The sequence below is a fragment of the Colias croceus genome, chromosome 2 (assembly GCF_905220415.1).
Source record: "Colias croceus chromosome 2, ilColCroc2.1".
Taxonomy (NCBI): domain Eukaryota; kingdom Metazoa; phylum Arthropoda; class Insecta; order Lepidoptera; family Pieridae; genus Colias; species Colias croceus.
In genome coordinates, this window is record NC_059538.1 from 724078 (window position 1) to 751564 (window position 27487).

At 33.8% G+C, this 27487-nt stretch overlaps 4 protein-coding genes across 4 annotated transcripts in view; 2 read left to right on the forward strand and 2 right to left on the reverse strand.

The window, feature by feature from the left end:
* LOC123698893 (protein crumbs) overlaps positions 1 to 9723 on the reverse strand; it is a 58997-nt gene extending 49274 nt beyond the window's left edge. Inside the window, exon 1 of the mRNA XM_045645709.1 lies at positions 9476 to 9723. Coding sequence (XP_045501665.1) covers positions 9476 to 9530 — 55 coding nt within the window. The 5' untranslated portion in view covers positions 9531 to 9723. The remainder of the gene's footprint in view (positions 1 to 9475) is intronic.
* A 751-nt stretch (positions 9724 to 10474) lies between these two features.
* Positions 10475 to 13735, forward strand: LOC123703111 (ubiquitin carboxyl-terminal hydrolase MINDY-3 homolog). The gene is made up of 2 exons (XM_045651001.1): positions 10475 to 10671; positions 10811 to 13735. The coding sequence occupies exon 2, from the start codon at positions 10831 to 10833 to the stop codon at positions 12190 to 12192; it is 1362 nt and encodes a 453-aa protein (XP_045506957.1). The 5' UTR covers positions 10475 to 10671; positions 10811 to 10830; the 3' UTR covers positions 12193 to 13735.
* A 6837-nt stretch (positions 13736 to 20572) lies between these two features.
* LOC123702138 lies at positions 20573 to 24555 on the forward strand. Its single transcript, XM_045649802.1, has 5 exons — positions 20573 to 20883; positions 21062 to 21238; positions 22594 to 22690; positions 23215 to 23295; positions 23918 to 24555. The coding sequence occupies exons 1-5, from the start codon at positions 20677 to 20679 to the stop codon at positions 24148 to 24150; spliced, it is 795 nt and encodes a 264-aa protein (XP_045505758.1). The 5' UTR covers positions 20573 to 20676; the 3' UTR covers positions 24151 to 24555.
* A 653-nt stretch (positions 24556 to 25208) lies between these two features.
* LOC123702116 (U3 small nucleolar ribonucleoprotein protein IMP3) lies at positions 25209 to 26887 on the reverse strand. The gene is made up of 4 exons (XM_045649764.1): positions 26572 to 26887; positions 26199 to 26410; positions 25520 to 25695; positions 25209 to 25265 (listed from the first exon to the last, which is right to left on the reverse strand). Exons 1-4 carry the CDS (start codon positions 26706 to 26708, stop codon positions 25242 to 25244), a joined length of 549 nt encoding a protein of 182 aa, XP_045505720.1. The 5' UTR covers positions 26709 to 26887; the 3' UTR covers positions 25209 to 25241.
* Positions 26888 to 27487: the final 600 nt, after the last annotated feature.

A 27487-nucleotide genomic window follows, 5' to 3' on the forward strand; every position in this document is an offset into this window, starting at 1 on the left:
TCAAATTGATTAGCATTCATTCTTGCAAAATTGTGTTCCACTTCATCTGAAACTAACTCTGCGTACAGCTGAGTCCCAGATTCCAATCGATTTTTGTAAAGTTGTTTCACCCAAAACCGTCGATTTCTTTTTTTTGATTTTTTTCGCAAACATTTCAGTATAATAAAAGTTACTGCTGCAACGGCAAGACGCCGCCGTTGTACGTGTGACTCCATATCTTACAAGAGTTAGACTGGCTGAATCACGGATCGCCTTAGGATCACTTGGAGCGCATATTTTGGATCGCAAGTTTTTAAAGTGGATCGGCCTAACATGATCCACGATCCATGCTCCGCGATCCTGGATCGCGGATCGCGGGATCACTGGATCGTCCGGTGTGGACCCAGCTAATCATGTCTACTTCCAATGCACATACAAACAATATAAAGCCGCCTCCACACTCGCACACATAACTATTAGTAGGCTAGAAACCTGATAACCCACAACAAACTGCTACACTGAAGACAATGACAATACATTCTCAGCACTAATTGAACAACACTTCATGGTCAATGACTTCAGGCAGCCTCACGAAAACCGCTCACTTTCAAATTTTCACAGTTAACTCCACTTTACTGTAACTTGTGTTTATCACAAATAACACGAAACAACAACATGAATATTGGAATCTGCGTAACTACCAACATTATTGAATCCATACATGAAAGATTATAATAAAGAAATAACAACATGCCAAATTCTTACAAAAGAATTCTAACGAAACAAATAAAAAAATAAATACTTTTAGTCTTATTAAAATGGCTGAGCTGGCATAATACCCTCATCGCCAGAAAAGAAAAAATGGACAAGGACAAAATTTCAGTCAAAAATTATAGATACTGTGATACCGTTCGAATGCGAATATACCCTACTTCAGTTACATCACAAAAAATCTAATGAAGTATGAAATTACAAAACTCCTAGGCATATTTTCTACAAACAAGGTAAATACGCAAGGTGGCGCAGCGGCTGATAAGTTGATGACACTGTGTCACCCTATACAGTGAGAACGGGTATTCATAATTACCTTATTACATACTCAACATATCCATAAATACACTCATATTATAACTAGCTGAGCAGACTAACGAAGCGACTTCGTTCACGTTAGACGACAATTTTTCCACGGAGCAATTCCCTACTCTTATTTTCGAAATATGTATATGATCATTAATCATGTAAATTGTTACTCCTAAGATACAAAATCATCTTTATTCATACAAAATCCCTCCTCTAGTAAATTTAGGCAAAACAACAATAACAAGACAGAAATAGGAGGACTATCGGGCATATTTTGATATTTAAATTACTATAATATCTTGATACACGGAAAAGAAAAACAACCATCTTCAACACCAACATATAATCTTATTCGGTATTCCTAACATTTATTAGGTTTTCAAATAAGCAACTCAAGCATATAAACACTACACTATACAACTACAATATTATGTAAATCCCATCTCGGGTATGCGCACGCACATAGCGGTCTCGTGACGTCACCCAACGGGTCATGAGTCATAAGGCTCAGTGCCATTTGGGCGTATAGTGTAGTGTAAGTGACTCAGGTATCTTTCATTCATGCGAAATTTCTTAGAAACTTTTAAAAACTTTTATCTTTTTAGTGCGAATAACGTGAAACAATTTTCTGGGTATTTTTATTATCACTAACACAAACCAATGTTACCTGACTGCTTCGAAGTGGCGAAGAAACTTTGATATTCTATGATCAAACTTATTTTATAAGATGTGGCAAATACATAATGGCTCAAGTTGGACCATGTTACACAGTGTGCAGAATCTTACATCGATAACCTAGTTACGGAGTTTGGTTGCAATTGTTTATTGCTCCTTTACGCAACTAAATGGTTTTGATTTATTATTCGCATGCTAATAATTTACAGCTTGGAGAAACATCTAGAAGTATACTGCTAGACATGAGGAACTCCGAACTGGTATTACCGTAGAATGTAGATGAATAGACGACTTCAATATTTTATAAATCTGCCAATATAGGACGATTTGTGTCGGAATTTTGCTTTTGTTGGAGTCACCAATGTAGGGGCTAGTTATGTGCGGGTGTAATAAAAGATGATTAACTACGCAAAGGTTATATTTCGTTAACTACATATATTAATCCGTATGTAATTAATATTCGACCTAATGCGTTATGCGACCCACCCGCGTCCCGACAAGCCCGTGACTTAAATATTATGCAAATTGTAAAGTAAAGCACCGATTGTCGGTCACGGAATGTTAAACGTAGGAAAGTCTCCGCTTCAAATCCGTTGTCTCCAAGAGGTTAACAATAGAAAGAAAATGGAGCTATTCGACTGTGATGCAAGTCATGTGCTATCAGCGAGAATGGTTTAGAAAATCTATAAAGACTTTTAACTTATATTTATTTAACCTACAGGAAACTAAAGAATATAGTCAAGGATGACCTAAGTAATCGTTAAATATCTCTTATTAAGGTAAACCTCGAATACTATTATAAAATTGCATTTTCCTCGTTTCATTTAGATTAACAATAACATTGACAGAAATATACATACTGTTATTATCAAATTATCATCGGTAATATTATCAGCATTTCAAAAATATGTTTCAAAGAACATCATTAAAATCTGAGTACAAAACTATCACAATGGAAATACAATAGGCTCCATTGTTCCTCCTTTCAAATCATGTAGCTCCTCTACAACAGGCCAGAGATCGCCTTCACCTATCACTTGTCACCTAACGGTACTGCGCACGGTTGCCGTCATTACACCGAACACCGTGAAAATCTTCGATTGTGGTGACACCAGCCCGCCCCCTCCTACCACTAACCACGGCAACCGCTATGCAAATCGCTCCACTGGGTTTATTGGAGAACATATTTATACTTCATCATGCTATACATTATCTTATAGGCAGAGGCGGCTTGCCCTAAGGAGCGCTGGTGCAGTGAACTCCCATAAATAATTATAATAAAATCATACTCCTTAATTTCATTATTAATATTAATTATTACTATTTAAAATCAATCGTAATCGTAAAAAACTATCGGCAATACCAATGAATATATCCATCATTCCATCATCCCATACACCTGTAGGTATAATACTGTATTATAAAACGCGCGTAGCGGAGCGCTCACGATTGCGCTCCAATGAAAAAAATATTTAGTACAATTTCTAATACGAAATCCAATAGGAGTGAAAGAGATAGTTTTGTCAGAGTCCTGCGCGTGAAACAGAAGATTTTCTATGAAAAAATAGCAAAATTCGGAGCGCCGCTCCCGCAAACGTTGCCGGTTCGTTTTTACCGCGCGCCCTGGCGCCCGTACAAGACAGCGATTTCGCGCGACGTTGCCTATATAAACAAACACTCTAGTCAACTTGACTGCACGCGCGCGAATGTATATTCGGGAATTTTCTAATTAAAATCATAAGATACGTGTTGACTGTTGAAATAGCCTGTAGTTACTAGTTATCAGTATTACTTGTGAGTGTTAAAATGGACAATTATAATGTGGCGTTAATTAAAAAGTGTGTTAAAACGTTACAAATTCGGCTTGAATTGAAAGCTAAGGGGCGGTCCCTTGTCCCTCCACGGCCTGAACTTGACCTTACGCAAAAATGTACGACAAAAACGAAAGCATATACGCGTGTGTTTAAATCCGAACAATATGTGAAAACACCGTGGTTGTGTGGTTGTGATGAACATGAAAGCAACAAACTATTTTGTTTTCCGTGTCTTTTATTTGAAGCGGGCGCGGCCGGCGGAGGTGAGAGTGCTTGGACTGAAACGGGCGTTGACGACTTAGCTCATCTTTCAATCAAGATGAAAAAACATTCACAATCTCGGTAGGTACCATTTGTCGAATGAACTGCAATTGGCGTCTATCGGACGACAAGACATTCGTAAAGCACTAGATTCCGCGTACCGAAAGTTAATACGCGAGTTCAATGACCGTGTCGATGAAAACATACATATTTTACGAAGGTTAATAGATTGTGTCAAGTTATAGATATTTTTGCACACCAAAAAGAAAGACGTATGCATTTCCTTTATAAGTATTTTTTTTAATTAAATTGTACTGCTTTACACCATGTATTTTCAGTGTTTTATTTCAAGTGAACACCCATAAAATTTTGTCACGAGCCGCCTCTGCTTATAGGCTTCATTTTGAAAAGCAGCGCTGTACAATCATGCTTCGTTCCTCAGCGTAGTTGAGACTAACGCCGTTTGCCTTGGTAATTTCAATGATGTTATAGAACTGTTTTGGCAATACCTATACTCACTTTAAATTAAAATCAATGTTTGTTTCGACTACATTTCAAGAATTACATTTTGTGGTAAAAAAAAATACCAACTAGAATGACAAAGAATGTTTCCCACAATTTGCCTTGTGATACATTTCATCGATAAAGATTTAAATTAAATAGATTATGTCAATAGTATGGGGTGGACAGACCTAATCATTTCAAAATCTCTGCTGACCCTTTCAACCCTTGTGTAATTGTTCTATTTTGTTAATAATTCAGGTATGACTAAGATAATGTTTCCCCGGTAACTGCAACAAACACAGCTTACCCCTTATACCTAATATGGAAACAGTACTTTTACGAGCTACTTGCACCTGCCTGCAATAATTGCTAAATTGCATTTGTTATAACGGTAATAAATTAAATGTACTGTTGTTGTTTCTGAAATTAAAGACTGTAACGGGTATAAAGGCACCTATATTTTATTATTTACCCCTAGATTTCAAGCACTGAGGAAATCTGACCGTAACCATACTCTCTGGAACATTTTCGAGACGTCTATGTAAGACGTAAATACATCGTGTTTTAATTCTGTAACAATTCCTATTGCTATTGTATTGTTTTGCATTCTTTATCCCTATTACCGATTGTATTCTGTGGTTTTATCTCTATGCTTTATATAAGTAGTGTACCGTGTCCGTTCTCAAAGAAAAGAGCACACGAGCGAATCCATAATGGGATAACTAGTTGTATTTAAATAACTATCATTATACTTAAACTGTTACTAGTATGTATATGACTAATTTGAACGACACGTTAGTGCTTAGTGGTATAAAATAGCAGCTTTTCCCCACACTGCGGTAATTAGACGCATACTTCCTCATATCTCAGCGAAACTTGATAGTTAGCGTATACCGTTATATTATATCCTTCTAGTAGGTGTGTTTACTCGAGTGTAGCTTTGTGTGGTGAATCACAAGAAAAGAGGCTTCGCGACTGTGGAATTGTTGGATGGAGTTTCGGTGGATTGAAGTTTCGCCACGGCGATGATGCTGGATTACCAGCATAATGGCCAGAACCCTTAATAGGACGAATGTCCTTGCAGGGGGAATTTGTAAATGGTTTGATGATGATAAATAGGTATGTTATATGGATATAGTTTTGCATAAATATACAGCTATATAAATCTTTCACCGACCGTGACAACGGCACGCTTTCCCACGACCGTATCGATTGTATTACGAACCGCAATTACCTATAATGACGTTGTGTAATACTCATTAATAGCCGTTCAGAAGTCGAGAGAGACTTTATGACACGCATTTCTTGTGATATACCGTGAAGTTGATTTGGAAAAGATTGATTTGAGATTTCATATAATGGGTATATTGCAAAAAATGGGCAGTTTTTATTGAGATGAGGTTATTTATTTTACAAATACATACCTATATTCTGCCTGAATTAATTTTCTTAATAAAATTTTACTTGTCTTCTTTAAAGGAGTAGACATGACAAACCGTGAAGAAATATCATTAAGGCAAATAGTAATTAAGGATCATTTTTACAGATTGATGAAACTAAATTTTTACTCTTTTTATCAGATTTTCCCAAAAACAAAGGAGTTCTCCATTCGTTTGTATTTTTCTCTTAATTAATTTTACTTCCAAAGTTTTATACGAAAATAATTGCTTTCGATTAGGAAAGAGATAGTTTTTTTTTCGCATTAATACTGGGACTTGCAGATACAAACACGAGCTTAAAACCGAATTGAGCATCGCTTTTTATGGCCAGGTAAAAAAAACCTTTTTTCCTCTCCAAATCTCACATTAAGTACGTTCACGTTTCGGCCCCTTAAAGCGTTCCCAGTGCTTTATCTTGATTCTTGACAAACGTTTCATTGCTGCATGCAACAGGCTCTTCAAGTTGTTTTGAAAAACTTTTAGTGATAAGCTGGTATAAAATCCTGAGCTACAATGTACAAGTGCCATTGAAATTTAGAAAGACGCAAAAAACAGTTACATTTTTGCGCTGTGTTGAGGGTATTGTGAGATGTATTTCATATCAAATTCATAAATCGATTTAATTTACAAACAACTCGATAGATAGAAGCTCAGCTATATGTTCTTTGCCAGATTGAGGCTACATTTTTGCAAGCCCTCACATTCAAGCACTCAACCTTGCACCAAGGAGTTCTATTTAACCGACTTCATCTTAATATACCTATATAAATCTCGTGTCACAATGTTTGTCCTCAATGGACTCCTAAACCACTTAACCGATTATAATAAAATTCGCACACCATGTGCAGTTCGATCCAACTTGAGAGATAGGAGTTTAAATCTCAAATCGTTTTAGAGAAAGCGGGCGAAGCCGCGGCCGGTAAGCTAGTTTACGATATAATTTTACTAACATGCATCCATCTATTAATAGTTACAGCTAAATAACTATTCTAATGGTCTTTAAAATTTTAATTATTTCTTCAAAGCTGATTAGTATACAAAATTCCTTAAATTAAGAACAGCAAAAACAGCAATATTTTAATACTGTAAACATACCAGTATTTACCATCAATTTAAATTTAAACACAAAATGTTTGGAAAGCCACGTCGAAGGCCGTGGGGCGTATCGTCACGCGCGACGGACCACAGTCGTCCACCTGCCTAATGTTATCACCAAGGTTCACATGTCCAGAGTTAGTTACAGGTCACTAGTTATGGGTTAGTAAAGTTTTTTGTTTACGCCTTTTTTCTTATACAAGAAACAAATACGAAAAGTTTTGAGTATCAAAAATCGGGCCAACATAAAAAATGTGTATTGTACATACAGATGACATAGAATATAATATTATATTATGATTTCACGAAAAGGCGAAAAATTTTATTAATAACGTACTCATAAATATTGCATAGGGTCAATGCTTAAACTTATAAGTGTAAATTGTAAGTAGTGTGTGTAATTTTTGACTTGAGTAAACTTTAACTTATTAAATTTTATTTTCTTTTGGAAACCTTGTACAAATATTAAGGTAAGTAAGTACACCATATTTTAATTTTTTTTCCTCACTTCATTGTAAAATGTAAAGATTATATTGTACCCTATCATTAAAATGTAAACAGTTCACTTTTGCATTCATTATTTTGCTGATGAACATATTAGCGATATCCAGTGTCAAGTTTCTATATAACTGAACATGAGAGTCACACCCAAACAACAAAACCATTAAAAGTAAAATTAAGTGTTAATTTTAACACATTTCCTTATTAACATATCTTGTTTAAATTAAATAAATTATAATTTGCTTAACTTGCCTTATCTAACAGATATTTAAAACATTTGCTTTACACTTTCAATAGAAAGTCTTTGTTAACGTTAAGTTTCACTTTCACCATATTATTAATAAATATTAAATAAATTATGTTACAACTTATTTAATAGCAGCATTTTTTTAATAACATGTGCATAAGAACTCGCCATAAGAGCAACAAGTTAGCTTTATGATTGTTAAAATGTTTGCTACACTTTTTTATATAATCACGCTGCCTTATAATCAACTAATTTCACGCACACAGTTTTGAATGCATAGTCAAAGGAAAACCCAAATAGATCCTGTTTCCGTGGGACTTCCCAAATAAAACAAATCCTATGTTTTCTCAGGTTTAAACTAACTGCCAATCTAACTATCAAACTATCTGTGCTAACCAAATTAGTACAGTGGGTTAGGCATAAAATGACAGACAGACAGCTAGTTTCATTCGCATAATATATAAGAATAGTAAAGTTTGATATGTTATATAAAAAAATAAGAAAATGAACTTAATACTCAATACATTTTCAAGTTGTAATACCAATCGCTAGTATCACTATTTTGCATCGCCAGTCCAACTTAACGAGAACAACTTTCTAACAAAGAACCTTACTAACACATGAGCTTACACTGCTCTCACCTTTGAACTATATTTTCACTAAATACACCCATTGTTACACTATGCATTGTTAAATCAACATTTAAAGATAAGAGTTTCACTAAACATCTGTAACAATTTAGGCTCCGTGCAGACAGAGAGCTTTTTGCGTTCCGCGTTCTGCGTTCTTTGTGATGCGAAGGATCTATAGCGCAGCGCCGCGGTCCTACTGCGTTATGTGTGCGCCGGCGCTATAGATCGTTCGCATCACAAAGAACGCGGAACACAGAACGCTCTCTGACTGCACGGAGCCTTAACAATGAGAAAAGTCATTTTTCATTTTAGTGGATTCGGACTTATGGGAATGCTTATGTACTAAGGATCCTGGTTTCATCGACAAGCAAGACACTCAACATATCAACTATTATGTCTGTCTGAGGAATGACCAACAAACATCTTAGGGCGGCCGTACACAGACCGCTTCAAGCAGTTGAGACAGACGACTTGAAGCCATGACCACGTGATTAATCCCAAATTATAGCGAAGTTCACTAAACATCATCAAACAATCGCAAAGTATTATCAGTATAATATTTCTTATACTAACACTTCAATGCATATATGCATTGAATAATAATATATTATATTATTATTCAATGCATATAAAATAAGTGTTCATCTTATTATTCTGTCATCTTTAATTTCTTATATTTTATGTAGGCACCGAAACATAAATGCATTGCTTTAAAAACATGAAATTTTTGAAATTATCCTACCTATTTTATTAGGTAAAACTCAATGATACATAGAGAAGTTTTATGCACAAGAAGATTTCTAGAAAATAATCTAATATCTAAGGTCTCTATGTAGGTAATAAAAAATTCCAATATTTTCAATTATTCATCAAAAACAATACACTTGAAAAAAGGTGAAGGGCGTAGTACTCATGTAGTAATAGCTAAATGATCATTTTAGAAGTGAATCACAAAAACAAATTTAGACAATATTTGGATCCAACAAAATGTAATAACATCAAAATTTCGTATACAAGTCATACTGACTCTTTTCACCAAGACCTTGTACATTATAAACATAGTAGGTATACCGAAATGTATAATAAATATGCTAAGATTTCTCTTTGTGACACACTGACATGTTAATATTTGCATGAAAGTTTGTCACATACACTCGTTGTATAAAAAAAAAAAAAAAAAAAACAAGTAGAAGAGGGTGTATCGCAGGTGAATCATTATAATATTTGGATACAAGTGAATGCACCAACCTGCGGCAACGTTGAACGCAGGGCATCGCCTCCAAACGTTAAGATCCACCTTCATCGTGTTGAAATAATCAACTAATCACACACATAAAATACCAAATCAACACATTAGAACAACTAATACATTTTCACTGAATTAATAAACCAAAGAAGGCTAATACAAGGAACACTACTAACGAAAAAATAATCGTCACGAAACAAAAATTAAACCGAACTCGGACTACATTTACGTTCCGATTCCCATGATTGACTGTTGCATTGAATGAAAATGAATGACACTTCCACTTGACATTATTTTGACAATATGTACATAGCCGAATGAAACATCGTCGTCAACCATTCGTCAACAAGTTCAATAAATTGCCATAACACAGTTTTATTCAATGTTATGTAAGCATGGAGCACCGTGTATGAATAAATTTCCGTTTTCTTATGAAAGCTCTAATTTATTAATGTCAAATAGAAGATGTAATGTACCTTAAATAAACAGATTACCTTTCTTAAAGTTAAATATATTTTATTTTCGACAAAAATAATCCAAATATAAAATTCAATTCGTTTTACGAAATGATTCTCACATTAAACTTGCCTTTTTTTTCTATCTGTTCATATATTGAATATTGATTAACTCAAAGGAAAATCATATCGATTTATAAGCGGTCGAAACACAACAAATAAATGGCAATATAAAGACTTTTTTTTTTTTTTTTTGGGTTTCATGGCAAGAAGATGTGACTATTAGGAAAAGACTTGTTGGAAATGAACGAGGAAATGAATGAGTTACCTATGGGTTGTGAGACAAAAAATAAATCAATGATTAATACAAAATGACTTATCTTAAAATATAGCATACCATTCTACAAACATAAAATTAATATTAAAGTAGCTATGATGCTATTTAAAAATAAACGAACAAAACTGGAAACATATTCACCAACATATGGCACTGCTGCATCTGTATTAGACCGAATTTCATTGATGAAAAATAAAAAGTGACATTTGAATAAAGTTGCTATGTTCATAACCCTATAAAAATGGCAGCCTTTATGTCGTAAGCTTTTCTTTTTCCATGAAAAGTTTTCAATACAATCTATTGAATGATTTATAATGCCATTCGATACTTATTCTATGTTTAATCGGTTTTATAAAAAGAAAAACAATATTAGGTGTTAAATATTACTATGATCTTTGTATTTTTAGTAAGTATTTTAACTACGTGGTTATATTCTTTTTGTACTTGTAGATTCGCTTGAATTATTTGTTAGAGCCGGAATGGCCGCTTTATTATTTAATTTAATTTTCTTGTTGTGCTAAATTCTAAATCACATGTTTTTTTAGGTGGCGTAGAGTACAATCAAATGCATAACAACTCCAACGAAGACGAAACGAGTACTTCGGGTATAGCAACAGAAAGACATAATATGAGCGCTGGTACAGCGTCACTGGAGCGCGAGTTGGCGAGCACGCGACGGTTGTTATGGGGCGACAATGTGAAAGAGGACGTATTTAGACGCTGGGCGCAGGGTTTCCAGTTCAGTACTGAGGAACCGAGCGCTCTCATCCAACAAGAAGGCGGCCCGTGCGCTGCTATCGCGCCAGTGCAAGGATTCCTCCTCAAAATACTATTATCAGAGACTCCTGGCCACAGTCTACATGACTTGACCTCTGAGAAGTGCAATTCTCTACTTGTTAGGGCTGTGTGTATGATATTAAGCCAGTGTCTAGCCCCTAAGTACAATGTTGCGGTGTATCGCAAGGGTGAACCCGGCGCGGAAGGCAGTTCTAGCGTCAACGTCAGTGCAGAAGAACAGTCCTGTGATGCTATCGAGTATTTCCATAGACGTCTGGAGGTGCATTCGTTTCAAACCTTATCAGAAGTGGAATCATTTTATACAAGGAACATTCGAATCTTGAAGGATAAATATGGTGTACTTCTTTTATTATATAGTGTCATTCTTAGCAAAGGAGTGGAAACAGTAGAGGCTGAATTATCAGAATTGTCAGATCCACTTATACATTCTACTTATGGTTATGGATCACAGGGGCTTATAAATCTCATGCTCACAGGCAGAGCTGTAGCACACGTATGGGACCATGATCAAGTTGTAGGTGGACTCCGATTAAGAGGAATTGAGAGGCAAAATGATATAGGCTTTCTTACTATAATGGAACACATGCAATATTGTACCGTAGGTTCCTTTTATAAAAATCCCAAGCATCCTGTGTGGGTTTTGGCATCAGAAACACATTTAACTGTACTCTTTTCAATGGAAAGACGTCTTGCAGCTCCTGAAACAGTTGGAGAGTCGGCCGAGAGAATATTCCGGTCTTTTGATCCGGAAGGCAATAATTTTATTCCATCGGCAGCTCTACAAGACGTTTTGTGTGCTGCTGACCTCGTCAGTGAACCTGAATATGTGGAATTGATGAGACGAAAGTTAGATTCTGAAAATCTAGGTATCATATTATTGAGTGCATTTATGGACGAGTTTTTCCCTGGTTGTGAGCGCGGTGCTCCCGACACATTCACTCTGCATCATTATAATGGGTTGTCGCGCAGTAATCCTGGAGGTAGAGTGGTTTACCGCACAGGACGAGCTGCCCTGCTCGAGTGCCCCATGAGAGCAGCCACCACCGACCCCATGCTGACATGTTTACAAACAAAGTGGCCTAGCATTGACATTGTTTGGGACGATGGGCAGTCGCCTTCCCTCAATTAGCACAAGATACATTCAGAACTTTTATGTGACAAAGTGAGGAGATGAAACATAATTTTGAATATGTTGCTAAAAATTCCATTACTTTATGATTTATTTTTATGTATAGAAATTAACGTATTCAAAGGTCCCAGGCGAGTTGTCTTGTTAGGCAGCTATTTTCCATAAATTTGACAATGTATTGATATTGGCCACATTTGACAATTGAGGTCCTTTAAACTATGCTGTGCAATAAATTACTTATTGATAACATATAAAGTTCATTTTTCAATTTATAATGCAGTTAAGGTACAATTTTGTAAATTGAAATTCAATGTAAAATTTTATTGAGGTATCAGTTGAAAGGTCCTCTTGAATTGTCACAACAAAAACCCTTAGATATTTAGAACCATAGCCTTGCACTAATAGATTGAACTTCACTGTGTGGTAAATAACATTAAAATAAGTCATTGTAAAACGGGTGCAAGTAACGAGCATGCCTCTTTAATATTATGTATGATGTTGAAGTGTTTTGGAAGCAAGCTAGCAAATTTTATATTATAGAACAGAGTATGTGTATGGAATGTCACCTGATAAAGGAAAATAAGGTATTTATCTTGGGAGAAAGACTCCTTGATGCTCTTTATTTGCACCTGTAAAGACTGGACTGTCTCCAGACACCTTTTTCTAACATAACATATAATGTTCAGGACTTACATTTTGTATTGTATTGTTTATAATGTCCAAGTTGTGGAATTGATATTGTGGCCGATTGACTTGCAACAGACACTTGTTAATTATTTGTAATGTACAGAACAACTGCTTGGCAAAAATGTTTTGAGACAAAATTGCCTCGTAGGAAGGTTAAGGTTTTGTTATAATATTGATTATAACTATTATAAACATTGAATTTTTTTGTAACTTTTAGTATCAAAGTAGTATTTTCTGGTAACTTTTTGTAACTAGATATGATCTTATGATGATAATATACTACCTGTAAACAATTTTTTTTTTTTTTTTTCATAAGATTGATGTTTCTGTTCAATTTTGTGGCACACCATAAAATATGATCCCTGCATTGTAGCTTATCATTTTGGTTGATCAAAATTAAGGGTAATTTAACACATTGTTGTAAGATTACATTTGTTGTAAGATGTGTGATAAATAATTTTGTGGCTGTGAATAAAAATACACTTTTGTATACTCCAGAAGGTAAAGCAATTGAATTATGGAAATATTGTGTTCTTAACACCTTTTTTCAGTTCACAAAGTTATTTTTATCTGTACATTACAAATTTATCTATTTTAAAGGACTAGTAAATTAATATAAGATCTGTCATGGATTTGGGTAGCAGATTTCTTTTTTAATATATCATTTACTTTGTAATTAATATTTTACCTTATTTAAGGTATTTTTTGTATAGACAATTATTTCTTTGGCAATATTCTGTGTTTGTTAACAACATAATTCAGATTCATGTAAAATAGCTGTTCATTTGTCTTGTAATATATATCGGAAAATATGTTCAGTTATAAAAAAATAGTGGAACATGCTTTTTAATTATAACATTAGTTTTATTTTAGTTAATCTATTATATCCGTAAATGAACCTTTACTTTTTCAGGCTATGAATTGTCTAGGTACAGACAAATATTAAGCTGTCCATAAAACTCTCTTTAACTTTTTCTTCGGTCATTTTAGCGTTACATTTTTAAGAAAATGTAAATTAACTTTCTTGAACTTCCTAAGCTAACTACCTACTTGCAAGTTTGAAAAATAAAACATAACTGTCCATACTTTCTTCTTATATATAAAAATGAATCGCAAAATGTGTTGGTAAGCGCATAACTCGAGAACGGCTGAACTGATTTCGATAATTCTTTTTTTATTATATTCCTTGAAGTACGAGGATGGTTCTTATGTAGAGAAAACGTAAACATGTACCACGGGCGAAGCCGGGGCGGACCGCTAGTATCCATATTAATATTATAAATGCGAAAGTAACTCTGTCTGTCTGTCTGTTACTCAATCACGCCTAAACTACTGAACCAATTTTCATGAAATTTGGTATGGAGATATTTTGATACCCGAGAAAGGACATAGGCTACTTTTTATCCCGGGAAAATAACGCAATCCTGGAAATCCCACGGGAACGGGAACTATGCTGGTTTTTCTATGACTGCGCGGGCAAAGCCGCGAGCGGAAACCTAGTCTAAAATAAATTAAAAACAACCCAGTTGCTTGGTGCTTCCTGTCAGCACAACCATCCATTTGGTAGGTGCGTATATTATGTGGTATATTATTTGTTTTTTTGTTTGTTAATCTATACATATAATAAAATCGTAGGAAAGTCAAAACTGTACATTGAATATTTTTTTAAAAGAATACCTGGGCCGTGATCTATAATCGATATAGAAGCCAAAAACATAGTTTTTAGAATTTTTGTCTGTTTGTCTGTTTGTCTGTTTGTCTGTTTGTCTGTATGTTTGTCCGAGCTAATCTCGAAAAGTACTGCATAGATTGACTTCAAATTTTGCATGAATATTACTAACAGGTCGGGTGAGGCTATAGGCTACATATTATCAAGCTATCACCTACGGGGGAGGAGCTGTGAACCTTTATTTTTCTTACGTATTCCGTGTATTACGACAGCGTACAATCTAAAGACTCATGTTTAAATGTTGGTTTCGAGTAAGCCATGCTATTATCTAGCTTTACAAAATAAAAACTATGTCATTTACGTAATTTGGGCAGAGAAACAGTTTAATGAATTTAGTAGTATAAAGACAAATTAGAAACAGCGCCATCTATTAAATGTTATAAAAATCAAATCAATTTACACGTTAACTATTGGAAATTAATAATCAAATGACGCATATATAATCTATACATATAATAAAATCGTAGGAAAGTCAAAACTGTACATTGAATATTTTTTTAAAAGAATACCTGGGCCGTGATCTATAATCGATATAGAAGCCAAAAACATAGTTTTTAGAATTTTTGTCTGTTTGTCTGTTTGTCTGTTTGTCTGTTTGTCTGTTTGTCTGTTTGTCTGTTTGTCTGTATGTTTGTCCGAGCTAATCTCGAAAAGTACTGCATAGATTGACTTCAAATTTTGCATGAATATTACTAACAGGTCGGGTGAGGCTATAGGCTACATATTATCAAGCTATCACCTACGGGGGAGGAGCTGTGAACCTTTATTTTTCTTACGTATTCCGTGTATTACGACAGCGTACAATCTAAAGACTCATGTTTAAATGTTGGTTTCGAGTAAGCCATGCTATTATCTAGCTTTACAAAATAAAAACTATGTCATTTACGTAATTTGGGCAGAGAAACAGTTTAATGAATTTAGTAGTATAAAGACAAATTAGAAACAGCGCCATCTATTAAATGTTATAAAAATCAAATCAATTTACACGTTAACTATTGGAAATTAATAATCAAATGACGCATATATAAAATTTATAACAACAACAACAACAACATACAATACATATATATTACATTTTATTTTAACAACATTTAATGTTGTTTGACAATATCTATATTGACACTATAAAAATTATGCCATTTAAGTAACTTGGGAAGAGAAACATAGCTTAAAGAATGTAAGTTGTATAATGTTAATTTTGTAACAGCGCCATCTATGAGATTTCGTAAAAATCAAATCAATTTACATGTTAACACTACTGAACACAATGTTAAAAATTAATAATTTAAATATAATTATGTTATTTATTTATTTAACTCTTTAACCCATATCTTCCGTTCCCTATAAGATATATTTCGTGTAAATAATAAACTACATTTTTTTAAAGTGAGGGTAGATGTTTATTATTTTAAGTAAAAATAGACACCACAGTTAATCTAATGATTGTGTTCCAAAGAGTATAATAATATATTGTTGTGTTCATTAGTTACAATTTTAAAAATCTTCGTGTTTTATAAATTTACTAGCTTACCGCCCGCGGCTTCGTCCGCTTTGTCTAAAACCTAATAAATTATGTACTAAAACCTTCCTCTTGAATCAGTCTATCTATTAAAAAAACCGCATCAAAATCTGTTGCGAAGTTTTAAAGATTTAAGCATACAAAGGGACATAGGGACATAGGGACACAGAAAGCGACTTTTTTTCATACTATGTAGTGATATTTATAAAGCAATTGAATGCCATAAAACCAAAAATATCAAATGCAATCTTCGTGTTTTGTGAATTTTCACCATCATGCGTTCCCACAAAAGGTAAGTTGTTACTTACAGGTATTTATTGAAATGAAATGAAATGAAATGAAATGAATGATTCTTTTATTATTTTGAGGTGCATTGGGAACAGAAGTTTTTGATAAAATTTTATTTGTAAGTAGCTTTTTTTATAGATTTACAGTTAACTTTTGATTTTTTTATTTACAGATTCAATGCTAATAAAATTATATCGCCTTTGGAAGACGATTTCTGCTGATATTTTTACTACGCCACTTGAAAATTGATGATTTGATGATAAAGACAGTAGCAGCGAGGATTAAGTGGAAATTAGTAATCATCCGCTTCGTCAATTTTTGACTGAAGTTAATGTCCAACGTCCAATGGTTCAATCATTGGAAGTATCTCGGGAAATTTTGGAGGATATTTTTCAGGAAGGAGAGGAGGGGCAGCCAACCACATATCAAACTACTACGATTTAGTACCGAAAAAAAATTTATTGCCAAATGAAACGTAAATTTTGCACTCACAACTTTACAAGTAATGTTTTTATTTTGACTTTGCGGTTATCTGATTATAATATTTATCGTTATGGCTATCGACGTACCGACCGTACTGGGATCAGAGTAGGTACATGATATACTTGCGGAAGAATTCTAACAAATACCCGCGGCCCCCTCATTAAAGCGGCTCGACGCGACGGAACACAGTGGGGTTTTAGTCGGTAAGAATCCGACATAACCCACGGCTCCTTCCCCGGGGGCCGTGGGTATCTTTGGAAGATTTCCCCACTATAAAAAAAAAAAAAAGGTACATGATATACAGTTCATCATCCAGGATTGCTTAGAGCATTTTCACACTGAAAAAGATGTTTTCTTTGAATCGTAGTTGCTTCATTTATTTATTTTTAATCATTTTACATAATATGTTTTATATTTTATAAATATATCATTTTCATTATTTAAGTAGATAAAATAAATTATGTAACGGTTTTATAAGAAAACACATTATATTTGTTAGGCGACGGTGATTTCTTCCAGGCAAAAGATATTCATCAGCTCAATAAAATTGAACAGTATGTTGTTAGTTATTCTTTAGATTCACAATTGTAATGAGCATTTCCGCATGCAAGTTGTATCGTAGTTTAGATATATCATAGTTTTTACATATTAAAGTTCAAACAAAACCCTCAAATTTTTTAGTAGAGTTGAGCAAGATAATTTGAAAAATGTGCCGTGTTAAGTATTATAGAAAAGGTTAGTTCGTTGGTAATTATTATTTCTTCTTCATTTACATGTTGTTAGTAAAAATAAACTTTAAATAACAGTCAAAGTAGTCAAAGTATATTTTAACTAATACTACTTAATATCTATTATACTTATGTTCAGTATTTATCTGTATTATTATTGCTTGACAATTAATATATTTTCATGTCGTATACCAAATTATAAACATAAGTTTAATATGTAATTAGCTGGATTTATTTTTACACACTCACAGACTTATATTTTATGTTAAATGTTAAAAGAGTGTTAATATGTAGTGTAAATCATAATACATTTTTTCACAATTAAAAATAATCCTTTTTTCTGATGGTGTTGGCATTGAATTAAACCGCGCTGTCGTTTCGTTCACAAAAAGTGATGTTATGAGGAGCATATTCGGTCCTCATATCATAAAAAATCTGTGCGAAAACAATAAACACGTGTGAGGCCCTCACGGCAGATCGGGGCGGTCTGACGCGAAGTGGGGACAGCGTTGTCACTGTATCGCTCTAGCCACGCTGGTCAACAGACTTATTCGTTAGTTCAGTTTTGTATTAAGACCGCTGTGACATCCAACCCGTGAGACAACCAAACCCGGTCTCCCCTACTATCCCGTGAGACCGAACCTTCACTGAGAGGGTATGACGTCACACAGCTGATCATCATCATCATCAGCCCATATACGTTCCCACTGCTGGGACACGGGCCTCCTATGAGGGTACAGGCCATAATCCACCGCGCTGGCCAAGTGCGTGTTGGCGGATGACACATGTCGTCGAACTTTTTAATTCTTCGACATGTCGGTTTCCTCACGATGTTTTCCTTCACCGTTCGAGCAGTGGTGATGTTACAACATGCGCAGATAAATTGAAAAATCAATTTAATTCCTGCGCGCTCACCTGGTCTCGAACCCCGGACTTATCGATTCGAAGTCCGAGATCTCACCACTGAGCCACCACTGCTGATCGCAAACGGCATATTGTACTATCCCGTGAGACCGAAACCCTCACTGAGAGGGAATTTCGTCTCACTACTGATCACGACAGTCATATTTTATCTCGAGAATCTGAAACTTTACTCAATATGAAGACCGTTTGACAAATGATAGGGTGCATCATAATAAGATGAACATGAGCATAAGCAATGACTAGAGTAGGGACGCGAATATTACAATTATATGAGACAAGAACGATTAATAAGTTTGTTTAATGAAAGATTAAGAATTGAAACTATTCGGTCTCCGGAAACGTACGAATAGCGAGAGGCCCGTCTTACTGCAGACAGATTTCGTCATAGTCTTAATGTCTTGAGGTAAACAATCTACGAATTCGGTGGTGTGGTCTGACAAATATAAAAGTGGGTTTGCTTATAACCTCACAATTGATTACAGATCATTTTCTGTATAGGCGATATTAACGTAGTATGTTCTTTTTGTAATGCTTTAAAGTGTAGTAAGGCGAGTCGGCTTTCGTTTGAAGATACACCGGAACCTTTCACAAAATCACTACTTTTAGAGGAACATACTGTGCAATTAGCGTTTAGCTACTATTATGTATTCTGTGGTGCAATGTAAACTGTTATTAGACAATATTCGCTCTTATAGTAGTGCGTTTCAAATGATCCTTTGGTGCTCAATAATTATCAGAAGATCCGTTCATGCTTACTTTTAAGATACAAGGTCAAGTTTACCATTTGATAGGATCCCTTTTGCCTGAAGGCCAAGCTAAGTTTGTTTAAATATATTTTGTATTCGACTACAACGAATAGTGGAATACAAGAAATCAATATTTCTCAAATTTAAAACTGAACTCATTTCACAATTTTAGAACAGGTTAATTCGTATGTATGCAGTTTTAAATCGACATTAGAAGCTTTTCCTCAAGATGGTGATATCGGCACTCAGGAACTCCCTGGACGTGTTATAACGCCCAGGCCACAGTATTACAATTTTTCCTACAGTAGGGCGACGAATGTATTTTCGCATAGCAACGGAGGGGAACTCGCGGGGGGTCAAGTGACGCGGGCCACGTACCACAAACATGCTTAGTTTGTGGTATCGAGCGCGAAAGATAGTCATCGTGTTTTTAGTAAAGTTACTATGTAAACTAACGTAATTTAATACTTAGGTACATATTCTATAATGGTGTGCTCAAACTGTTAATCTACATTTAATTTAGATTATTATTTGATACTAAGTAATGTAGAATTTAAACCACATTCATGTTTTCTTCAGATTTTAAGATTTTCTTATCAGAGTGTTCAATTTTAATGTAGTTAAATTTTATAAGAGACAATAATTAAGAAAATTTTAAAATAAACTGTCACGTATTTTTTTTAAACGACGAATGACGAAAAACGACCTAATCGCGGACGAAGTCGCGGGCAACAGCTAGTTTTAAATAGATTAGGATTTAGGAATGAAAGGATAGAGAATTATTGCGATGCAGAATCCGAACCCACGTCTTTTTTTTATCTGCTCTGCAATTTGTAAATACTAATTATACCTGTGAATTATACTAATCTACAGTCTCAGGCTCTAAAAATTATACTAATATTGAAACACTTATTTCATTTTTAGGTGCTCAACAATTCATATTTTTAACTGAATATAAATATAATAATCTGTGTATAAGGCCTATGTCCAGCAGACAAATCACAGGGACAAATGTACGTAGTATAGGTATATCTGTCAACTGTGGACAAATGTAGGCTGATCATGATGATGTCTGATGATGATGATGAATCTGTGACAATAAATAATAATGTTTGTCAGATGTCATTTACGTACCATATCTGTATATCTGTGGTTTGTGCAATGAATAAGGAATCATTCCTTAGTCATTGGGTTTGTGGTACCTACCATAGATAGTCTGTGGTTACTTATTTGTTTATTTTTTGAAAAAATGAGATTGTCTGGATCTTGTCTGGATTGTCAATAAATAATGAAAAGAAAAACAAATCCATTTGTGTAGATGTGTAATATTTAAATACATTGTATGTTACAAAGCTGAGCTAAAAATACGAACTATCAAAAATGTCGGATAAAATATCATCTCGACATGTATCATACGAGCAAGCCAAGTCTCTGGTTGACTTCATGGGTCAACATATTGAGCTGGCAACAGGTTCTCTTCGAACTCTGGAAGCTCGGCATACATCTAAACGGCTCTGGAGTGAGCTTAGCATTATTTTGAACTCTGCGCGAACGGGAACCAAAAAGACCGCAGATGGCTGGAGTAAGGTAAGATTTTATTTATGCACCACAATAATCAGACAAATACCTGGAAAATCAAGCAAGAACAAATAAAACATTCACATTTTTACAACTAGGCGCTCCATAGATTATAATTCGATTGATTTGTAAAGTTGAACAATTAAATTGAGTAAATACGAAATAATTTATAAGGTAAAATTTTCAGTATTGGAGTGATTTCAAGAACAAACTGAAGAATAAATCTAATCTTCTGAACAAGATGAAACGATCAGGGTCCTCATCTGGCATCAAACCCCTCACAAAGTTGGAACGGAGAGCTCTAGTGATATTGGGGCCATACTTTTCTAGAAAAAAATCAAATGGATATTCAAAAGCTTTTTCTGTGAGTAATTTTATTAACTATAACGTATGAACATATTACATACTTACCAAATTAAAGAAACAACTTTTGACTCTATTGTATAAAATTTTTGTATAAATTATTTGGGAATGTTGTTCGCACATATCTTCTATTTGCATGTATGCTTGTAAAATTATTTTTAAACTCATAAAATTTAAACAGACAAAAAATTCACATAAAATTTACTGCATTATAGTAGTAAAGTCTATCTACAGAAAAAAGCTCAAGTGGCTCCCCATCCGTTTTCACCGGAATCTCCATTTGTTGCAATTACTGTTCCGTATCCTTTTTGATCCTTCTGCTCCTATTTATCTTAAAAACAATTTTTCCTTCCTGCACAATGAAAACTATTCTCTTCGCTCGGCTGATAGACTCACCTTGAGTGTTCCTGTTCGACGTACTCACTTCCTCGCTAAATCGTTTGTTGCCACTGCTGTCAATCTTTGGAATTCTTACCACTGCCTATTAGACAAGCTAAAAATATATCTTCATTTAAAAACCTTTTGCGACGACATTTTCTCACCTCTGCTTTCAACTCGGCACATTAACTATGTATTTTCATATTATTATCTATACACAGATATGTATATGTATGTATTTATAGTATTTTATACTTGTTTTATGTAGTATGTGTGTATTTAATTATATGTATCATGTATATAAATTATAGTTATTTATGTATATGCGTAAATTGTATATAATATTATTATTAAAAATATAATTGTGTATATTCGAGTGTAGTATATTTATTTATATGTATCAATAATTATATAATATCTACCTGTATATCTATTTTAATTATTATTATTTATTTATTTATCTTGTTCTTTTTGTTCCTTGACTTTTTTTCTTCTTCCTACCATCGAAATTTCAGTAGCTTGTTACCTTTTGCCCAGGTTGCCTGGAAGAGATCACTTCTAAGTGATAAGGCAGCCTAATAAACTGTACTGTTCTTTGTTTTGTATAAATTAGTAATAAGTTTCCCATGTTTGGTGTATAGTTTTATTAAAGAGTAATAAATAAAAAATAAATAAATTTAAATGTTTTATGATTTATCAATGTAATAATAATTCCTATATATTTAAAAAAAATTGGTATTTTATAAAATACTAGCTGTGCCCTGCGGTTTTACCCGTAGTGGTCCACTACTGTTGGTCTTAGCCTGATGATATATAGCCTACCTTCCTCGATAAATGGGCTATCTAACAAATAATTTTTCAATTGGACCAGTAGTTCCTGAGATTAGTGCTTTCAAACAAACAAACAAACTCTTCAGCTTTATAATAATATTAGTATAGATATGTATAATATATAACGAAAGTTATTAAATTTTACAGAATCACCGGCCACCAGAGGTGAAATTGGAATCTTTTCACGATGGCGTTGGAATTGATTGCAGCAACACAACAAGTGACAACAGTGAACAACCAACAGGTATCATGTACAATATGAACTACTTTTTTTATTTAAAACTATCAGCATCCCGCGGTTTCTCCCGTGTAATTGAGTTTTTCCTTATGTTCCTGTAGAAATATGAGTTTTATAAATAGCCTAAGTTACTCCTTATAAAAAAAGCTAACTGTCAGTGAAAGTCCTGTCAAAATCGGTCTAGCCATTTTAAGATTAGCTAGCTGCTATACATTACAAATTACACCACACAAGGATTAAAATCATCTATATCTATGGAAATGAAATATTTTACGAAATTGTTTAATTTCTGAAGTAATTGCATATTTAATATCCATGGATATAAATATGTTTTTTGACGTGACAACGTCTTATAATTCGATAAAGCCGGCTGCACGCACGAAAAAACATGACTCATCTGAAGCGTTCCATGTAAGGCTTGAAGTGCGAGCGAGAGCGCGGAACGAACGACAAACAAGCACAATCGGACGTTGTCATGTTCAACAATCGTCAGTAAACCGACTTTACAGACAACCCATTTTTTTTTTCAGATATTGATAAAGACGATAGTGACGACTCCCTTGATGCGTGCGACGGCTCGAGCGATGAAATGGATGTCTCTGGCATACAAAGTTTGTACAAATTATTATATTATCGAATGCACATCAATTATCATATAATTAAAAGATATAACGGGAAATTAGGGCAGTGAAAATGAACTATAGTGAAACTGACGGTTCAATCCCTAGATTAGGAAAAAGATTTTTGTGTGAATGTTTATGGACAATATTAGGATTTTTTTATCATTATAATCTATATTGTCACGTTGTGAAGGGCAACAATTTTTCATCCTATTCATACTATGTACTTGCAATCAAATTATTTTTCGATAGATTTGACTTGTAAAACTTACATTCTATGCTTGTACATATTTATCTTCTATCATATAAAAAACACGAGTACGTGTTTTTAATACTACTACAGTTATAACTTGTTTTCTCCACTTGCATAAAGATTATTTTAAATCTATACTCTTTACTAAAATTATAAAGCTGAAGAGTTTGTTTGTTTGTTTGAACACGCTAATCTGAAGAACTATTGGTCCGATTTGAAAAAAATTTTCGGTGTTAGATAGCCCATTTATTGAGGAAGGCTATATGCTATATATCATCACGCCTAGACCAATAGGAGCTAAGCAATGCAGGTGAAACCGCAGGGCACAGCTAGTAAGTAATAAATGTCAATTTTTTGCAGACCTTTACCCAAAATGGTTAATAGAAGTGGAGAAAAAGCGAGCGGAAGCCGACTTAACCCGCGCGAAAGCTGAAAAGGAACGTGTCAGCATCGCAGCAAAGAACGCAGACGCAGCGCTCAAACAAGCAGAGGCGCTGAAGAAACTAGCCGATGCAACTGCAATACAAGCAGATGCTATATTACGGATAGCTAACAGTCTAGAACGAAACCAAACAGATGTACTGGCTATATGACCGAGTGTTATGGAGTTTGATGCACTGCATTTTGAGATATAATGTGTTGTGAGTGATATTACAATGCAAGCAGGCGCGGTTCGAGGGGGAGGGTCGATGATGATTTAATTTTTACATACGATTGAATACTATATTGACGAGTGAGAGTCCCCCCCCCCCCCCCCGTACATAGTATGACTGCGCATGTATGCAAGCAGGATGGTGGAAGTATAAGCCTAGAGTAGCAGTGTTTATGAACTGTTTACGAGAGCAGTGAGACAGACTTAATTTTCTAATACATCTAAATGTGTTATTTTGTGTCCAAAGTAGATGAAAAAAAAATAACCATAGATAAAAAAAAAAATTGTGTGCGTGTACTAAGTAGTGTACACACGTAAGAAGTGAAACTTCTTTATGTCCTTATTTTTAAAAAAATAATTTACTTTATGCAACTTTACAGAAATATGGCGAATCACGCGTGGTAGGGATACGAAAAAGATGGCGCGTAACGGAAAAATGTCACGCGTAACGAAAAAATGTTACACTAAATTTTTTTCCAACCCCGATAAAGAAGTTTCACTTCAAAAATATTACTGCATGTAATTTTTGGTGTTCTAGACAAATGTTTGTGTCAAAGTAATAGACAATTTTAACTCTTCTTCAATGTGAAATGTGTCCAAAGTAAAATTATTACAGTTTACGACAAAAAATGTTAATTAGTTGTAGAATTAATGTTATTCTTATATGAAGATTGATGTTATTATAGTTCATGACGAGAATAAAAATTATAAATTTTGATTTACATTTTCATTTCCAATTAATAGTTGTAGTAAAATTTTAAATCTTGGCATTTCCACATGCTATTGTGTGGTATGAGTGTCTGTCTCACATATTTTTTAAATAATAATATAAATTTTATTTTTTTATCAATCTTTGTAGTAAATAAACTGTCTTGAGATAATATATTTGTGTATTTGTAAATAATGAATGTGATTATTGAATTATGTAATTATTTTAGTAATTTATGGAATAAGTACCTAATAAGTAATAAAAACACTGAAATTATATATTTTTTTTTATTTACAAATTACAGCTTAACACTATTACCGTCTTCAAACCATTTCAAAGTCATCTCTCTGTGAACAAAACAAATAAAATTTGATTAGTACTAATATTTGTAATCAGAATGTTTTTTTTTTATAATTATTGAAACATATTTTGTGAAATAATAGGAAGTGGATTGAAAAGAAATATATATTTAAATAAATAGAAATATGAATGTATAAATGTTGGTGTATGATAAATTTGAACAAATTTATGACAAGCTTTTCATTTATATGATATAAGATATTCTATGGACAAAAATAGACCTAGTCTTAGGAAATCGTACCATTTCATTGTATTCCATGACATGTTTCTTGATAGCCGATCCATCGACCCAGGTCACAAAATCTTCCAGTGATCTATTCACAAGGAAAGCTGGGTCCTTCACAACTTCAGGGCCAACTCTGACATGTCCTTGCTCTATGAACTTTGTTGCTTCTTTTATTGATTGCGCCATTTTGCCTGAATTTTAATTAATTTTATAGTTTTTACCATGTAATTTATATAATTTACTAGCGGTCCGCCCCGGCTTCACCCGTGGTACATAATTTACGTTTTCCCTACATAAGAACCATCCTCGTACTTCAAGGAATATAATAAAAAAAGAATTATCGAAATCAGTTCAGCCATTCTCGAGTTATGCGCTTACCAACACATTTTGCGATTCATTTTTATATATAAGATGTCAGATAAAAAAAAGTGTATTAAGAAATGTTTATGTCTATTCTTGGTTAGATCAAAATCTCTTATTAATTTTTTTTTTAAGATATGCATTGTTTATTAATATAAGTATCTATAAATTAGACTCAAATAAACCACTATAGAATGAAATATTAAATCATTATTCTTATTACATTCTCAAATATAATAATCTAGGAATAACACAACTGCCTTAGTTTTCCAATGATTTACTGGACTATTATAAAAATTACTCGTACAATTAATATCTTTGAAAATTTACTCACTTCTGACCATAACAACAGGCAACCTGCGTCTACAAAAAGAGCTGGCTGATACATTCGTGGCTAAAGCCAAATCCCACCTAGTTGGAATCAAACCAATCTGGTACAACTTCTCAAGTAATTGTGCACTCGATTCTGTCCTGAAGTCCAAGTTAGCATCTATGTCTTTAATTTTATTTGCTAGTTCTCTTATTTCTCTTGATAATTTATTATATCTGCAAAATATAATTAATTCAAATGTATTCTTACATGAACTTAATAACTCAGGCCCCGGAACCACAGACATGGGACCGATTGGGCTGCTTGGGGCTCAATAGGTTAAATTAATATCAATAATTTAGGCTTTATTGTAGCCAAAAGTTAAAAAAGTACTTACTTTGTATAGTCTTCTCTTTTTTGAATGAAGTATTTCTTCATAACTTTTACTTCGCTAAGATTATTATCAACTTTCCATGATATAAAATCTACTTTTTTCAACAACTTCTTCTCATGAAATTTAAGTTTACGAACCATTTTTTTATATTATTTACTGAGATTGCAATTGATGTATTTGCTGTTTTCACGTATAAGACGAACAATAGTGTAAACCGTAAACGTACACTAGCTATTGTATATTAAGTTTTAGCGTCTAAACTTTTTAATTTTATTTTTCACCGATTAACAATAATTATTATAAATAAGTAATAAAAATTTAACCTCATAAAACAAAACACAGATTAAGTATTAGTTACTACGTAAAAACAAAATAAACGTTCTCGTGTGTGATTAGGGATGGGCGTTGAATCAACGGACTAGTTAAATTAACCGTCTATGTACACTCAACGATTCGACTAGTCCAACGCTCACCAATGCACCATATAGTTGAATTCAACGGCTAAACAGTCTTATTGATAAGAATAAATTATTTTCTTTGGAGTTATTAAAAAATATATATTTTTGGTTTACAAGACCAATGTTTTGAAATAAACTATAAAATATCGGTCACCCGTATCAATCGTTGTCAATTCGTTTCAGTTTATACATGAACTAGTCGAAGATTTTAACTAGTTGAACTACTAGTTATGAACTCTATGGTTATGAACTACATTTATAACGATCTAGTCTCGTTGATGAAAAATACATCGACGACCCATCCCTATGTGTGATTCCATAAGTAATCTTTTATCTTTGTGTTTATTAAATTTCTTCAGATTAATTTAGTCAGTTTGACAAATGACAATCGCCGCATTAATAGTGGCGTAGCTATCATATGGCCAGGTGGTGCAGTGCACCAGGGCCCCGGAGCTCAGGGG

Coding starts and splice junctions, on each gene's coding strand:
- LOC123703111 (XM_045651001.1), top strand. CDS start 10,831: ATGCATAACAACTCCAACGAAGACGAAACGAGTACTTCGGGTATAGCA.
- LOC123702116 (XM_045649764.1), bottom strand. CDS start 26,708: ATGGTTCGTAAACTTAAATTTCATGAGAAGAAGTTGTTGAAAAAAGTA. Junction 26,411..26,571: donor AAAAGAGAAGACTATACAAA/GTAAGTACTTTT, acceptor TATATTTTGCAG/ATATAATAAATTATCAAGAG. Junction 25,266..25,519: donor TCATGGAATACAATGAAATG/GTACGATTTCCT, acceptor TTTTGTTCACAG/AGAGATGACTTTGAAATGGT.
- LOC123702138 (XM_045649802.1), top strand. CDS start 20,677: ATGTCGGATAAAATATCATCTCGACATGTATCATACGAGCAAGCCAAG. Junction 22,691..23,214: donor CAACAGTGAACAACCAACAG/GTATCATGTACA, acceptor TTTTTTTTTCAG/ATATTGATAAAGACGATAGT. Junction 23,296..23,917: donor GGATGTCTCTGGCATACAAA/GTTTGTACAAAT, acceptor AATTTTTTGCAG/ACCTTTACCCAAAATGGTTA.